Genomic DNA, 18,041 nt, shown 5'->3' on the forward strand with positions numbered 1-18,041 from the left:
GTGCTCCTCTCCATCGGGGCATTGACCCTCAACACTGTGGAGGACTTCAGGAGCTTCGCCATCTATGGCAAAACGTACATGGAGTGGGTGGAGATCATCTCCATTGTGTTCTTCACCGTAGAGTACGTCCTCCGCTTCGCCACCACCTGTCAACGTGAAGAGTTTTTGGGGAGCACCCTCAACTTTCTGGACTTTGTGGCGGGCATGCCTTACTTTGTGCTCATCGTGTTTGAGGCTTACAGTGACATGGAGCAAGAAGAAGAAGAAGAGTTCAGGACCGTCGCCAAGGTCTCCAGGCTCGGCCGGGTCGTCAACATAGTGAAACTCATGCGTGTCTTTTGCATCCTGAAGCTGGCTCGCCATTCCACCGGGATGCGGGCGTTTGGCTTCACCCTGCGCCAATGCTACCAGCAGGTCTGCTGCCTTCTCCTCTTCATCGCCATGGGCATCTTCACCTTCTCCGCTCTGCTGCATTCTGTCGAGCGAAACACACCGAACACCCCGTTCAGCAGCATCCTTGATGCGTGGTGGTGGGCCGCAGTGAGTACTTCTGGAGCTGAATCCTTTAGCCGCTCAAATGAAGTTCAGATGGCAACACATGTCTTGTAGGGCCACCGATGAAATGTTGAAGGATCACATGCATGTGGTGTGTGCTGTTCACACTGATCCGAAATTCTTTTCATGAGCGTTTTGAACAGAACACATCATATGGAACCTAACCCTTTTCAAACCCGATTCGGCCCACTTCCATGTGGCTTATTCTAATTAGGTTAATAAGCGTTCGGAAGATGTTTATTAATAAGTTAAGTAGTTTATAAAACTTCTCACACACACACACACACACACACGCACACACACACACACTGTAACAATAGTGTGGCGTGGCAGCAAAGCACAATATTTTCTTCCATTACATTTAATGTAGTCAAATCCAATCCGATTTGACTAATGGTTTCCATAAGTTGCAGGAAACAAAAAACGAGATTTGCTTTGGAAATGGTAGAGCAAGTGTAAGTCTAAAGTAACTCTGTCTGTATCAATTACAGAGTTGGTTGAGGGTAAGTTCCAGGTGTCTCTTTAAGGGACATGCATCTTTTATTTTGAAGCTCTATTGACCATGTCTGCTGGCTCTTTCCTCCTTCAGGTGAGCATTTCAACAGTGGGCTACGGTGACGTGGTTCCAGTGTCCATCCTGGGACGCTTTGTGGCCTTTGCCTGCATCTCCTTTGGCATCATCCTCAATGGGATGCCCATCTCCTTCCTCTTCAACAAGTTCTCAGACTACTACGCCATCCTGAAGGCCCAGGAGTACCGCACCTTCATCAGGCGGCGCTTCAGGCTGAAGGAGCGGTTAGGACACAAAATGGCGGAATGCTTACAGGCGGAGGTGGGAGACAACGGTGGGTACGATTGCCCGACCTGAGGTGTTCACAACATGGACCTGGCGAGATTCCTCCTGCATACGCTCGACTAGAGACGTTCAACCCGAAAGGAGAGACCATATCCAAATCACGCTAACCCCTGTCGTCTTTGCATAAGCCTTGGGGTTTGGACACGCAGACTGCTTTTGGTGATTGAACATAACAAGAAAGGATATTATTATGTCTCCACAGAACCTTTCTAAGATTGCTCCTTGTGCTGATCGGATGAAACCACCAGTATTAATACAGAGCCTAGTAGACTGATATATGTTGAGGCCACACCATTATATAATCTGTGCTAGAGCTGCTGAATACAAATATTAACAGGTGATCATAGTTCAAATGTTAATCTTCTAAACATATGAAAACAATTGTAAATCATACCTTACATGAAAAAATTTAGGAGAGCTGTGTGGAAAGTCATGTGCTCAATCAGCAGACATTTGGTGACTGCACATTTCAACACAAAGAAGCTGTCTGTGGTTTGGTTCTCAGAATCTCTAGACTACGTTATTTCTTGCATCCAAAATAAATACACTACACGTGGTTGCATACTTTCTTAATTCCTTCTTTGAGCTTTGAGTATGTTAACTGCAATGCCGTATGCATATGCAAGGCCTAGCAGAAGGCCTAGCAGCTTCTCTGTTTACTTTTCCAAAGAATATATGAAAAATGTTCAGATGAACATGACCAAGCCTTGATTTTTCAAATAAGTGATGAAACAGCTTTGTTACTAGTGGATATTTAATTAGAAACATTACAAACTCCATTAATTGAGATGAGTTATTGACACTTCTTTACAAATTCAAGGTGTGTGTGTGTGTGTGTGTGTGTGTGTGTGTGTGTGTGTGTGTGTGTGTGTGTGTGTGTGTGTGTGTGTGTGTGTGTGTGTGTGTGTGTGTGTGTGTTGCATCATGTAGTTGTAGTTGTTGTTTTTGTTTTACAGCCAATGCACACAATAGTATATCTGACTTGATGTAACTTGACTAAAAAGCGGCTGCCCGGAATTATCAATTAAATAAAGACTTCAATTAGGTTGCAGGAGTGTCTGGTAACCTTGCAGAATCTAAGACGGTCTTCGGGGGCCCTTGCAGTCGTTGCTGTTAAGTGATTGGGACTCGTGACGTAGATGGGATGTAGAAACCGAACACTTTGCACGCCAAGGCAAGCAACACCCATGCAAGAGGCAGCCTGGTGTATGATATCATGTGCGGGCGTCGGTGCGAGAACCGCTAGAAGGGCGACTTTCAAAGTTATATACAGAGCAGGCTACACGCGGCCAGTGGACGCCTTTATAAACCAAAATAAGGTAAGAGTGGACTTATCGATGTCGTGTGGTTGTGTTACATGGTCGGAACACGTAGCCTATATTGTATTGAGGAGGATATAGCGCATGGATGCGCTACATGGTGATCTGCTTAATATCATATCATAATGTTCTCGTATTGGACTTTTAAGATAAATAAGCACAAACTAAATTTGTCTCTACAAAAATTGTTATAGGCTAGTTCTCATGAAAAAGAAAACAACAAACGGGGGGACAAAAATTAGTGTTGTCTCGTTTATCGCTTGAAATGGTTTTAACCATAGGCTAGCCTACATATAGGCCTAAATATGAAATAAATAAAAATATGTTGTATTGGACTATTGAGATAAATAAGCAAAAAAAAAAAGTTGTAAGGAAAAATAAATAACAATGTAGGCCTACGGGGGAATACATCAACGTTATTTCATTTATCTTAAAGACCTTAAAGGTCTTTAACGATAAATGAAACAACGTTCATACGACACCGTTTGACAAGTGTATTCTATCCTCTCTGAAAAACCGAGTTTCCACATTGGCCTGAAACAACGGGGCTCATCGGGGCGCTCACCGCGGGGCTCACCGCTGACAGCCCCGCGTGTATGTGTCCGCGGTCCGGTGCGTTTGGCCCCGCGTGTAACGGGGCTGTACCGGGGTCTGTGTCCGCGGTCCCGGTGCGTTTGGCCCCGCGTGTAACGGGGATGTAGGTGTCACCAACCGCGGTGAAGCCCCATTACACATAACACGCGGGGCTGCATGTAACGGGATCCCCGCTCATCGCTCGGCGTTAGGCGTTCAGAAGTGTGGTCCAGTTATTATGTTAATATCATGTGTATACTGTAGGCCTATATATATATTATAGCCTAAACTGTAACACTCGGGATGATACAGACGTCACTCGGGATGATACAGACTTCAAGTGCTGTTAATGACAGCACTTGATGCTGAAGTGTAAAGTTGGTTTCATTAACGGGAATGGGTTGTTCTGGTGCGCCTGACTCGAGGCTATCCGAAGACGGTAGGAAAGGGACTCATTAGCTGCATGTTCTGTGAATAATGACGGTCGTTTTAGATGTAGGCCTACGTTTTCTATGTGGATTTTAGTTGTCTCATGGGTGCAGTCGCAACGACTCTAACGAAAGCCTATCTTGTTTATGCAGAAGTCCTTCATGGCAATGTCTCTCTATTAGGCTCTTCTGTGATCCAGGCTACCTCACGCTTTTTTGATCCAGGCTACCTCACAGTGCAGGGTTGCCAACTTTTGGTTTTTGGCCGGAGTGAGACTCTGTAGAATCTTATAATGCTATGCTTACATTATAACAGGGGGGGGGGGGTGTATTATATTGTATTTGTATGTTTAAAAATAATGCAGGTATCTGACCTAACTTTTAGTCAAATCAAATTGAAGCAAAAATATAAATAAAAGGTTGAGTTTCATAGTGTTTGTGTGTGTGTGTGTGTGTGTGTGTGTGTGTGTGTGTGTGTGTGTGTGTGTGTGTGTGTGTGTGTGAACACAGAACAAGAGAATATACTTGGATGGAAAGTCATCAAAGTAAAACGTGTAGGAGGCAGTAAATACAGAGAGAGAAAGGCAGGTAATGTCAGCCAAGATGACATCATCATCGTCATTTCCGTGCACACCTCACCCCTCAGAATCTCCAAAAGCCTAGTCGTGTAACGTCTTTACCTCAAACAGAAGCCCCTGTGTGAGTCATCCTCTGGGCAAATCTTCCCCATTCTACCAGATTTGCTGAATCTTTGGACTGTTTTAAGCGACTTCTAAAAGCCCATCTTTATAGACAGCCATTTCTAGAAATTTCCATCCATGTCCTTTCTATTGGTTCTAATTTTATTAAGTTTGGTCAGTCACTCGTTTACTATTTATTAATGCACAGTGCTATATAAATAAAGCTTAATGACGTGTGTGTCAGTGAGTCTGTGTGAAACTTTGGCAGAGATGCAGCTGTAGGAAAAAAGTCTGCTTCCTGTTTCCTCTCTCTCTTTCTCTCTCTCTCACCTCTCTTTCAATATACATCTCTCTGCCTCGCTTTCTCTCGCTCGTTCTCTCTCCCTCTACGTCCCTCTCGCTCTTGCTCTGTCTCGGGGTCTGACAAGCCCAACCCATTCCGCCTAGGCCTTGACAAACATGACAACACAGTATGGCTCGTCGCCCTTCGTTTTCCATTACACCAAACCCACGCAACACCAGACTCAGCATGCAACAGTGTGACGTGGCCAGCGGCGCCGTGGCCTGTTCTGTTGGCTCCGAGGTCCTCTCCTCTTGCACTCTCCCTCCCTGACGAGTAGTGGCCCCAGTTCTGTTGGCTCCCGGTCCACTCCTCTTGCACTCTCCGTCCCTGACAAGCAGCAGGGCCCAGTCCTGCAACGTGTGGTGCCGTTTGGCTTGGCGTGAAAGAGCATGACTCAAACAGTTGCTGGACAAGGGCTTCTGTATTCCCTGTAGATCGATGGGAGACGCCTCCTGGTGCCTGGATGACCACAGTTTCTTTTTCCTGTACACCTTAAGGGGCCTACATGTCCGATTTTACATGCAGAAATCGCCAAAATGTCCACAATTTGTCATTCAACTTAATAGAAATGTGACCGTCCACGACTGTCCCTCGGGTAAAACAGCTGACTATTGTGACTATTATATTTGAAACGGGACAGTTTTTTCAGGAATAAGGAAGGAAGTGACTTTCCAACATGCTGCCGAGTGCACGAGTGTATGAAGTAGTTTAGCTGGTTTGAATTATGCTTTCACTCGGCTACGGGAGTTGTCGTTATTTGCACACACAACAACACACAGAAACACGGCACACCTGACCAACACGAACAACACTCTCACTCATGGTGTCGGACTAAATAACGAAAACAATTGTCCCAGTATCCCTTGCGGCACCTGGAACACGGCGACCACGCCCACGGTCGCCACACAGCCCCCACCTTAGGGGTCAGGCGTCCCGACGACCCCAACACCCAACCCGAGTGTCCCGAGTGTTCAGGGGGCCGGCGTCGCCGCCTCGGCCCCTGCTGGTGGCTGCCCCGTTGCCGCACAGCCTTGCTCCCTGGTTGGGAAGTACGTCTCCAGCAGCGGTCGGCAGAGGCCCTCCTCTGCCGAACCCCAGAGTCAGCAGTAGCCCGGGGGGGTGTGGTCGGGGACCACCTCCATCGGGGCCCCCACCAGGTTCTGCTGTAGGGGGGAGCTGGAGCGCCATTGGGGGACCCCATGATGATCGCAATGAGTTCTGCCCGTTCTGCCTGCGCGCTGTCTGCGGTCAAACCAAAACAAACCCGATCCCGCCTCTTGCGAACCTCGACCCTAAGTCATATCCTGCCCCTTGTAAGCCCGCCCCCCTTAAGCAGCCGGAGATTCTACTGATGACTGTGCGACACCGATCTCTGCATATCGGGCATCAAGTGTGAACAAGTGTGAACGACCCTCACGGTCGAACCTCCTGCTCCACAAATGCGGAGAAAAGACGGAGGTCATATATGAAAGTATAGTTAGTTTGTTGTTAGTAGGGGTGTAACGATACACAAAAGTCACAGATTCGGTACATACCTCGGTTTTTAAGTCACGGTTCTGTATGTTTTTCGGTACAGCAGTTTTTATTATTTTATTTTTATTAAACAATTGGATTTTGATTAGATTTATTAAATTGTATCAAACAAATGCCTTACACAAATGGAAAGACATCAAATACAATTGAGGATAAAAACACAATAAAGTCCAGGACTTATTTTCATTGTGGTCCTCAATACAAAACATCAGGACAAGACAAGACACTCTCACGTGCATGGAACCGTTAGACCCGTACCGAACGATTTTGGTATGAATGAGTGTATTGTTACACCCCTAGTTGTTAGTATATATTGTTAAGTTAGTTTGTATCTTAAGTGCAGGAGCTCGAGCAGACTGTTTAATTACTAAAGAGGTCCCTCATGAGAAGCTGTCCCAAATTCTTACACAGGTTTAAGGGATAATGAGTCTTTTTACATTCTTTACATTTATATATTATATTTACATGCAGGGCTTTGAACATTAACTATCCAGGGTTCCATTCCCTGTATCGCCCCATTGGTTCAGCAGGTTCAGTTGGAGTTGGGCCACTTGGTGACCTCACACTCAAAATAATTACTCTTCTCTTTTCTTACTCATCAATTCCTTTATATATATATTTACTTACTTTCTCTTCCCTTACTCATGAATTCATTCATTCATCATTATATATACACAATTATAATTATTATAATTAATAATAATAATTATTATTATATACATATTTTTCATAGTGAAATATTTAGTCCTGTGAAATGGTTCCATTGTTATTAACTGGTTTTGTCTGTGCCATTGCAGAGTTATCAAAGATGAAGAGGAGAAAAAGCTTAACATTTGAGGCCTTCATTCTGATGGGGGTCCTGTGCATCATGTTTCTACTCTGGAATACCCAAGCCACTCGATCCAATCTGGACGCCACGAGTACCGCCAGAACAGCCAATCCCAACCAGCTCCTCTCCAAAGCCACCATGGAATACATGAGGACGCCGGTTCGCCGCTTCTGGGACGTCTGTCACCAGAACCTGTCGGCGGCCAACATCACGGGCTTCTCCACCTTACCGGACCACCTCAAAGACTTCCTGTACTACCAGCACTGTAAATCCTTCCCCCTGCTGCTCGACCTGCCCGACAAATGCGGTGGGCCCAACGGCTCCGCTGACGTCTTCCTCCTCCTGGTCATCAAGTCGTCCCCCATGAACTACGAGCGGAGGCAGGTGCTCCGCGAGACCTGGGCCGAGGAGCGGCCACACATGGGCCTCTGGATCCGCCGGCTCTTCATCTCGGGGACGACTGGCACCGGCTTCGAGAAGCGTCGACTGAACAAGCTGCTGCAGCTGGAGCACAGGCAGCATGGTGACATCCTCCAGTGGGACTTCAAGGACTCCTTTTACAACCTGACCCTGAAGCAGGTCCTCTTCCTGGGCTGGATGGAGGAGCATTGTCCCCGGGCACACTTCCTGCTCAATGGCGACGACGACATCTTCGCCCACACGGACAACATGGTGGAGTTCCTCCGCGAGCACGACGGAGGGCGCCACCTGTTTGTCGGCACCCTCATCCAGAATGTCGGCCCCATCCGTCACCCCAACAGCAAGTACTATGTGCCCGTTCAGGTGCAGGAGTCGCAGTCCTACCCGACGTACTGCGGCGGAGGGGGCTACCTCCTGTCCGGCCACACCGCCATGGTCATCTTTAACGCGTCCAAGTCCATCGGGTTGCATCCCATCGACGACGTTTACATGGGGATGTGCTTGGCCCAGGTGGGTCTCAAACCCGTCAGCCACAGGGCCATAAGAACTGCGGGGCTCTACGTCCCCTCACAGAAGATGGACTCGCGGGACCCCTGTTTTTACCAGGACGTTCTGCTGGTGCACAGGTTTCTGCCGCATCAGATTTACATCATGTGGAACCAGGTGCGGGACCCTGCGCTGATCTGTTGGCAGAAGTGAACTGAAGTAAAATCGACTGTGCCTTAAAGCTGCTCAGTTCCTCAATAAGGACAGGGACAGGACTGGAGAGGGGGTCTTTGTGTGCCTGTGGGGAATGTATGTCTTCCATATTGGTGCAGGTTTGATGATATAACAGGGACAATAATAATAATAAATGCACTCTTTCATGACAGGTAACAGGGCTTAAAATAGAATAGATTTCAGAAGGAAATCATGCTGGTAAATGTATAATATGATGAGATCATTTTATAACCTAAACACAAAGGGAATGTTGTAATATCTATATGTCTACCAAGGTGCCTAAAGAAGTTAAAGCGAGTAATGGATCTCTAGTGGACTGTTGCTGACTGTTCACAAAAACGGAAATAATTTTCACTAGGCGGTTAAAAATTAAAGAAAGGGGAAGTTGTGTTCCTCCCAATTAATAAAGTTGAATTTATATATGCTTTTATTCTGTCTTGGTGATATTGTTTTTAATCATAATAATTATCTTACGTGTAAACTAAGATCATTAGCTTTACAGACAAAATAACTAAATAAAATGTATAAATATATCAAGCAACCTCATCACTTGTATGACATCATTTTGGATGTACCTACTGTCGCCTAAAGGCCCAGTACAGGCAACCAAAGCTTCTCCTTGGTTGTGTGTAAGGGAGAGGTTAGGCAGGGGGGGGGGGGTGTTCAGGTGATTGCAATCTGCAACCTCACCGCTACATGCTACTTAATCCTACATACTGCAACTTTAGAACCCAACCTTTAAACAAACCCCAGTCTTACCCTAGATCTAACTGTAATCCAACCTTTAAATGAATCCTTATTTTACCCTAGACCTCAACGTAAACCAACCTTTAAATCAGCCCTACCACTGCACTACCTAACACTTACCTGAAACAAAGCGCTGCAAAACTGGATCCCTAACCCAAGAACCTACTTTAAACACACAGGCCTACCCCAACCCTAAATCCAAACCTAACTCAACTCCCCGGCCCGCTTTATATCACACATTTATATCACACCTCATACCCTAATAACAGCATGTGGCAGTCAACACTCAATCCTCACTTTCAAAATGTATGAGGAGATACAGTTCACTGACCTCGATACAACAGATGTGTAAACCCAGAAGAGCACTGGCACTCACAAAGGTATATTTAGGTGCTGTTACTTGAAGATACCCAGTGGCATGATGGGAAAGGTATTAATAACCGCAGCATCATAAAAGGGCAGTATATGTGGTATATGTGTATGTATGTCTGTATGTACAGCTATCTATGGTTTACGATGGGCCACCATTTGCTATTGGTATTGAGGGTGTTGGTTTCAAAACGGATTCTGATAGTACATGGTAAGGTTAGAAGACCTGCTCAATGAGGTGACCTACATGAATATCGAACAAAAACCATGTCCATGTTTTCAAGGCTGTAGAGGGTAGGTTTAGGGAATATTCCACCCTAAGTGATTCGGTGGCATAATAAGTGGAGAAGGAATTGGATTTACGCCTCCCTCTTCAGTCGTGGTCCAGACTGTTTGTGCAGTTGTTGTTCCATTGCTGGTGGTCACCAGGGAGGCAATTTATTATCTCCTTGCCATGTCACCATAGCAACACACACATTAAGCAAGTCATTTGCTTCCTCAGACAGGTGCGGACCTTTCCCGTCAACACTGAATAAATGAATGAATAAGGAAAACAAAATAAGTGAATAGAATAGAATATAACTTTATTTGCCCCCAGGGGGGATTTGTTGTACACATTCACAGGGTCTGCGAAAACATTACAACTCAAAAGGCAATACACTGTTGATCAAAATTACTTTTATCCAAAGCGAAAATACAATAAGTACTTTGTCAGAAGAAAGAAACAACAATATATGGCTGCAGTAAAGATATTCTTAGAAACAAGTGCCATGCACTTGTTTTTTACTTGCTAGGCTTTACTTGCCAAGCGTGCTTTGATCAGATGCTACAAAATGCTATGGTAAAACTATTAAATAATTTAGGCTGCATAGAACTATTATCATAAAAATGACATTAAAATAAAGTGTCTCTTAATCCAAGTCGCTTAATCCCTGATTAATAATTATTGGTGCACTTCAGCAAATCACTTCAGCAAAAAACACTTGTTGAGAAAAGCTCCAAGCGTCCATTACCCTCCCTTTAGTTTTCTCAAACTTTTTTATAACAAAGTGAGGGACCACACGTGTCACAGCTTGATACATCACGTGTCTTTGGCCAAATGCCCACTGAAATCTCAGCTATTATTGAAGGATAAAAAAATAGATCTATATATGAAATAAATAATTAATAAATGTTTTAATTTTCTTAGAACCTTATATATGCAATACTCATATATTGTACAATGATGAGAACTCCATTAAACACTGTTTGAAACACTGATGAAAACATTTACAGGAAATGACATTTCTTTAGAATTGACTCACGTTTCCTCCTTCTGCCATGCGGTGCATCGGGTTTCACAATACCGAACAGACTACACATGCCATCGTCCTTTAAATGGACCTGTGTGTTCATAACATTTTTTTTATCACTAAAAACACACACACACACACACTAAGATTGCTTAGTGACTCTTAAACGTGGCATGTATCCTCTTAAATTATTGTTTGGTAGCCCCGGTTTAAAAAAAAACAAATGTCATCTATTTCTATTTTTCCCATATAGTCTTCTTCAGGTAACATGGTAGATGTAGCAGGAGACATAAAGGTATTGTATTATTATTATGTATTATTAATATTATTGTATTATGCGTTCGCTGATTGTCGTTGTGAGTGTTTGGACTGGCACTGGCCCTGATGGTTTGGAGAGGAGAGAAAGAGACACTGAGACCAGCTGCTCTTTGTGTTATTAATGAACGTCTTGCCATCAAAATAAATCATTTATTAACAATGCATATATATATATATATATATGAGCTTCATACCGAAACTCCATATGGTCTGCAGCCAGTTCAGGAAACAATACTTCCTGATCTTATTTTGTGCCACATACCACATACCACAGCCTCCTCCCAGAAGAGCCACAGCCCTCACTGTCTCTCTTCCTCTTAAATCCTCTCCAAACAAACAACTCTATATCTGCTGCATCTACCACATAACCATCAGAACATTACATGGAAAAAAAAGACAATAGTGAGTTTATAGAGGTGCGTGCCTACTGCATTTACCTAGGTTTACTCATGTATGATTTGGTGCTCCATGGAAAATACCCAGTTCATATAATGTTGTTCCACTGCCTTTCTTACCTGCATAATGCCAGGTCAGAGCGCTGAATAATGAACCTCTGTCTACACCTGCTCTCTAATGAGCCCTTTAGAGGTGGCTATCTAGCTACAGGAATAGGAAACGTGCCTTACTGATGGGAAAACACTGAAAACAGCAAGTAAAAATAATAATAAAGTAGAAAATTCCGATACAGTTCCAAATTTTTTTTATACACATCTGTGCCTCTTGTAAGAATTATTTACTATGAATAAAAATAATATAACAACCGCTATGGTATGACAACACTGCCTGTAGCCGTTTCTCAATTCGCGTTCTCGTGTGTTCTCGTGTACTTGCGTTCTCGATAAACGTCATCAGTGGTAGCCCTAGCACTGTTCCAATTCCAAGTACGCGAGTACGCGCGAGTTGCTGGTTTAAACAGCCTCACCTGGCCTGTGCCAGACTAATTGTACTCTGGGGCTGGGTGAGGCTGCACAGCTGTTGCCTGTTGAGTAATCAGTGTGCCCAGGGTAAATAAGCCATCACTGCACACACCCAGGGAGAGACACCCTGCATGGCAGCATAGAGCACCATCTGTGTGTATCATTGTACCCGCACTCTTCAATAAACCGCTTTCAACACCATCATCCTGTGTCCTGGTTCCCAGTAATAGCTGCTTAGGTGGCGTGGAGCGTGAACACTGCTACAAACACATAATTAGGTAAACATGACACACAGAAGACGACGTAGTACTCTTATTATGAAGTATCACATGTCATTTTGATTTGACAACCTGCTCCTATCTAGAACGGTGTATGATGGCTCGTGCAGGCCCTTCAGTTGAGCGCGTCCTCCTGGGTGATGCGGTGGATCTGGTTGCTCAGTGAGGAGAAGCAGGGCCTGTCCTCGGGGCTGTAGGCCCAGCACTGCCTGATCAACGAGTACACCTGCAGGTAAGGGGACACGTCTAGCTGTTACATCAGGTATGTCATATCGCCATGGATATGGGTGGATAACACGACACGGACGGCCCCTCTTGAGGAGTGGAGACTTGAGGAGGAAACACAAGAGTAGCCGTGGTCCGAGAAAGTATCAGAGATAAGGCCCAAAATAGTTTTGAATGCAGGAAAACGAGGTGGGCCAGAAAATTATGTACATAAGCATCCAATCTGTTTAAATGAAATGTAAATAAAAAAATGAAAGAGCAAATAGATTAAAATAAATAAATTTAACCTCCTCCATGGTTTACCGACGGCTCAATCAACCAATAAAAAGAGTTTGCTGTTGTAAGCAAACTAACCGCCAAACCGCCAAACTTTAACCTCCCCTGGTCGGTTAAATGGGGACGTGGTGATTGGTTGCGTTTGATTGGCAGTTGACTCACCCTGGCGGGGCAGTGGGCGGGAGCCGGGAGCCTCCAGTTGTCCTTCAGTACAGCCAGCAGGTGCATGGCCATGGCCTGGCCCTGTGTGTTGCTGCTCATCCTCTGCATGTACAGCTTTAAATCACAACATAACGGGTGAGATCCAAAGCCCTCCTGTGTGCCCTCATCAACCCTTTTCACAGAGGTAGCCTCGTAAGGCTTTGCCTCTGGGAAAAGCATCTATTGCACCTAATGTGTGTTTTAGTCAGGTTGTGATTGACTAGTTCTGATTCAAAATCAGCTTCATCGCAAGGTATCTTGACGCATACAATAGATTTCTGCTGATACGTTGGCGCAGTGAAGACAATGGTATAAATACACACAAAAAAACTACTGGCAATGACCTTGCAATGACCATTACTTCACTAACTTTCCAATGCTCCTATGAAGCCATGGTCATTGGTCAATAATTAATCATAAAGTGGATGAATTCATCCTTGGAGTGTAGATCTACACTCCAAGGATGAAGTCATCCACATCCACCAGGATTAATTATTGACCAATGACAATAATTAATCATAAGGCGGATGACTTCGTCCTTGGTGTGTAGATCTTCATAACGTTCCCGGCACGTGACCGGTATGTATCACGCTGCAGTGACACGGCTGACCAGTGCTTCCTCTTCTGATTGTGCAACTTTTGATGTCACAAGTTGCTTGAACAAAGCAGACCAGTTATCTTTGTCATGTCTCACCGCATACGATGTGGGGCATGTTAAAATGACATCACATGACATTTAGGCTTGAACCGGGGGTTGAGAAATCGCACCTGAGTTGGCGACCAGGAAGCCAACTTCCTTGTCGGTGCGCCCTGTCGTTTTAGCGTGATACATATTGGTCGTGGGCCGGGAATGTTCAAGATCAAGTTCTACACATCTAGGAAGAAGTCGTTGATGATTAGTTATTCATGACATATATAGTATATATATATAAGTTCACTTCATGATTAGTTAGTCATGATATACATTAGATGTACATTAGTTCACTTCATGATTACTTATTGACAAAGTTGCGTCAGGGTTTCAGCATGGGACCCCTTACCCGTTTGGGGTTCTGGTGGCGGTTGCAGTAGGAGAAGAGCTCGTGAAGCAGAACGCCCACGCTCCACACGTCAGACTTGTGGGAGAACTTGGAGGACTCTGTGATGGACTCTGGCGCATGCCTGGAACGGAAGGGCAAAGAAGAGTTAAAAGGTGGATACTGGTGGATAAGGTACCAAGCCTAACAATTTGACTCTTGTGTATTTGTACAATAAGATAGATAAGATAAGATAGAAGATAAACTCTAAATCTGAATATGAATCTGACTGCATTGGGGTTGATGGTTATAAAATGCTTTCTTTACTTTTCAGTGCATCTGTGTTATGTTACTTTAGCAGCGTTCATCAACTTGGTAGTAAACAGTTAAGTGATAGGGTTAGGACTTTCGGTGCATTTCTATAAACACAATTGATGGATTGGATTGATTTTGAGAATAAAATAAATGCCAAACCAGAAGATGGGGCTTTCTCCCGGTTGTGTGACGCAGTAGTACTCCTTGTCATAAGGGATGATTTTGGTCAGGCCAAAATCTGCGATTTTGACCAAGGACTCACTGGCCACCAAGATGTTTCTGGCCGCAAGGTCCCGGTGCACGTAGCGCATGCTCTGAAGGTACTCCATTCCCTGGGGAGGAGAACAGGGTGGTATTCACCAGAAGAGATGCTGAGGTAGGGTCATTTGATTTGTAAAGCCCTTGATCACATTTGCATTTTCAAAGGGCTTCACACACCCAGTTATATTTACATTTCACATTTACATTTAGAGACTTTAGTAGATGCTTTTATCCAAAGCAACTTACAATAAGTACGTTTGACAGAAGAAAGAGAAACAATATATTGCTGTCGGTACAGTAAAAAGATTCAAGTGCTTAGCATTTACAATTGCTAGGTTAGAAGAAGAAGAAGCCTTTATTTGTCATTGCACAGGATAAAACGTGATCTGGCTGCGTGATTTCTGTGTGATGGACGGTTAGCTAGGGTGGTCCTGGTGACCATTAAGTTACCAGTCACTCTTGATCAGTTATTAAGTTGGCATAGTCTGTGTGGCCAGTTGCTGTTGACCCTGCATTCTGGTATTGCGAAAACAATGACTAATCTAAGCAGTTCCAAGTCATTACTGTCCGACTTTTCCAGGTCCCAGTCAGCCACACTGAATGTGACAACGAGTCTATTTATGGTACGCTACGGTTGGAATAGTGATAATCCGAGGGCTGGGTTCAAATCAGTTATGCTCAAATCTCCACAACAGTACTCACAATTAATTTTGTATGCATGTACGATGAAGACGTATGAATATAAAATGAATTATTTCAGTTCATATTGTTTCATATTGTTATCCAGTGATCTGGCTGCGTGATTTCTGTGTGATGGACTGTTAGCTAGGGTGGTTAACTCACATTGAGTTAACCAGTCACTCTTGATCAGTTATTAAGTTGGCATAGTCTGTGTGGCCAGTTGCTGTTGACACTGCGTTCTGTTATTGCGAAAACGATGAATAATCGAAGCAGTTCTCCAGTAAAGTAGGTGTAAGCATAGGTGGTACCTTGCAGATCTGCGAGGCGAAGAGCAGCATGCGTCGGAGGCCGACGGAGGAGTTCTTCTCCAGGTAGCCGATCAGACTGCCGTGGGGCATGTACTCCATCACCAGGCTCATGCTGAGACGACCTGATGGAGGCGAAGGAGCAAAATAACAGACGCGCCAGAGGAAGAACTGCTTTTTACATTTTGTTTTACCTATTGCTAAGGAAAGGTTCGAAAAAAAGTGCTTAAGCCCAATTCTACAAAAAGTTCAGATTTTTAGAAATTCTTAATTCTTAATTCTTAAACCTTATAGCGAATTGGTTTGATTATTTTACTTTGTACTGGTCTGAAGGCCAGTAGGCCTGAAGCATCTATTTAACTAATAAACATGAACCAAACATTATATATATATACATTTATATACATTAAATACATTATTTACATTTACTTTCTTGTTTTTTCAAAATTTTGTGTGTCTATGACCTTCATTTTGCCAAACTTGTAACTGTTTTATAAAAGCAATAGCTCACTTAATATAAAATATTGGCGCAGATCCCAGGACGGAGTTGCCTCCAACTACTGAAAAAACATGGAAGTTGTTCCCCCCTCCGCCCCGTTTAAATTATTTCTGAATAAATGATGTAATAAAAAATATATTAAATAGAAGCCGACTTCATGTTTGAAATAATAAAAAACAACACTTCTCAAAGGTTTTGTTTATATCCCCCCTATGCATCCTGCTCAGTGTTGCATAACCGTTGCATATAAAAACTAAGTGGGATTTTGGGAAATTAAGTTAACAGTTTGCTTGCCATTGGACTTTATAAAACGGGGGGCTTAAATCAAGCAATCTGATTAGTTCCTAACTGTTGTATAATGGGCGTATAAATGACTGCTATGACGTCCAATCAGATTGCAGAGTTCCATATCACGGCGCGTATAACTTTAACTGTTTATTTATAAAAGCAATAGCATAGTTCACAGGGGCCTAAAAATATGTCGATTGATGCAGAGGGTGGAAAGGTTGTTTTTCCGGGAGTGAGTAAGGCGATCGAGAGAGGTCCAGGACACTAACGAAAGCAATAGGCACACGGCGAGTGAACTGCTCGATAGTAGGCTAAATTGCCGGCGAAACAAGCTTAAGTCTGTGAAAGGTCGCCATCCCTCTGCTTCGCGTCGGGCCGAACAACGCCCCTTAACTGTGGTATAATGAGAACATTCGACAGCCTGTCATGAGCTATTGCTTAAATGTTCCCCAGATTCCATCTCTGTAGCATGCAAGTTGCGCTAGGAACATAGGCTAATCCGCTGACAGATGCCTTGTAAGTAATGTTGTTCAAACAAAGATAAAGGTGTGTGTGGGGCTGTGCGCACGTGTTAGGTTCCGTGTGGATGCCTTTCCAGAGACTTGGTTGGTGAAATGAGTAAACAACGTGAATTGATTTGGCGCACCTGGGGATTGGAACAAAGCCACAAAAAACCTCAAAGCCTCTCTCCCACTTCACTATGATTCATGATCCATGTATGTATATTATCTTATCGTTTAGAGAGGTTGGATAATAATAGTCGCCACAGCCTGGGCGAATGGAGAGGACTATAATGGGACACAGCTGTCAACCACCTTTGTGCTTGTGTTGGGGCCTCAGAATGCTTCAGGCCTTTATATTCTAGTTCAGTCACCGACTCCCGCTGGTCCCACTATGCGCCTGCTGACTCCACCTGTCTAGATACCTGTCTAACTACCTGCCTGTTGCCGACTCACCTGTCTCACTACCTGTCTATCTACCTGCCTGTTGCTGACTCCTTACCTGTCTCTTTACCTGTCTAACTACTTGCCTGTTGCCGAACCATCGCCTGTCAAACTTCATGCCTGTTGCCGAACCATCACCTGTCTAACTACCTGCCTAACTACCTGTCTGTTGCCGACTCCTCACCTGTCAGACTACCTGCCCCAATAACGAAACCTTTACCAGTCCAATCTACCAGCCCATCACCCGTCTCCCCTCCCTGTCACCTTTTCTGTGCCTGGCCTGTCATAGATTCTAGTGTCTTCAGTAAATTCCTTATCTTATCAAATCCTACGTCTTTGTTTCCTTTGGCTTGCGTTTGGGTCCTCCCCAGTTTGTGTCCTCCCCCATTCGGATCCTCCCGCCCGCAACAAACAACACACACACAAGGAGTGCAGAGCTCACCAGTGCTGTAGCTCACCCCCCGGTAGCGGACGATGTAGTCACAGTGCAGGACACTGAGCGTGTGGATCTCCTTGGTGAAGTCGTCCAGGAAGGAGTGCTTGCTGGGCTGAAGCTTCTTCACAGCCAGCAGCTCGCCCGTGTTGTCCCCCAGGGGGTCGTAGCGGCACAGCTCCACGCTGCCAAAGTTCCCCTAGGAGCAGGCGAGGAGAACGTTAAAGTCCCTGGTTACTGGTCATTTACTACAATTAAGGGTGGTTTCGGTGTTCACTGGGCAACGTCAAAATGATTCAAAGATAATACCAGTCATTCTGTAGATAAACGCATGGTAACAACAGCCGATATCTGTATATGACAAAATATTTAACACGGATAGGACAGTATAGAATGCTGAATAAAAACACAATGATGCTC

General features: G+C 44.5%; 2 protein-coding genes and 1 pseudogene across 3 annotated transcripts in view; 2 read left to right on the forward strand and 1 right to left on the reverse strand.

Moving 5' to 3' along the window:
* The first annotated feature begins 6 nt into the window (after window positions 1-6).
* Window positions 7-1,423, forward strand: LOC311370627 (potassium voltage-gated channel subfamily V member 2 pseudogene; annotated as a pseudogene). The gene is made up of 2 exons: window positions 7-540; window positions 1,145-1,423. The product of its transcript is annotated as a potassium voltage-gated channel subfamily V member 2 pseudogene (transcript).
* Window positions 1,424-2,617: 1,194 nt separating this feature from the next.
* Window positions 2,618-8,771, forward strand: LOC311370628 (N-acetyllactosaminide beta-1,3-N-acetylglucosaminyltransferase 3-like). Its single transcript, XM_084488106.1, has 2 exons — window positions 2,618-2,730; window positions 7,085-8,771. The coding sequence occupies exon 2, from the start codon at window positions 7,096-7,098 to the stop codon at window positions 8,233-8,235; it is 1,140 nt and encodes a 379-aa protein (XP_084344232.1). The 5' UTR covers window positions 2,618-2,730; window positions 7,085-7,095; the 3' UTR covers window positions 8,236-8,771.
* Window positions 8,772-9,816: 1,045 nt separating this feature from the next.
* LOC311370629 (tyrosine-protein kinase JAK2-like) overlaps window positions 9,817-18,041 on the reverse strand; it is a gene marked incomplete at its 5' end in the record, with an annotated part of 8,739 nt that continues 514 nt past the window's right edge. The window contains 6 exons of the mRNA XM_084488107.1: window positions 9,817-12,403; window positions 12,841-12,954; window positions 13,920-14,040; window positions 14,370-14,542; window positions 15,461-15,582; window positions 17,631-17,820. Of these exons, the coding sequence (XP_084344233.1) occupies window positions 12,293-12,403; window positions 12,841-12,954; window positions 13,920-14,040; window positions 14,370-14,542; window positions 15,461-15,582; window positions 17,631-17,820 (831 nt within the window). The 3' untranslated portion in view covers window positions 9,817-12,292. The remainder of the gene's footprint in view (window positions 12,404-12,840; window positions 12,955-13,919; window positions 14,041-14,369; window positions 14,543-15,460; window positions 15,583-17,630; window positions 17,821-18,041) is intronic.

Source organism: Micromesistius poutassou, assembly GCF_964030765.1.
Source record: "Micromesistius poutassou genome assembly, chromosome: 25".
Taxonomy (NCBI): Eukaryota; Metazoa; Chordata; class Actinopteri; order Gadiformes; family Gadidae; genus Micromesistius; species Micromesistius poutassou.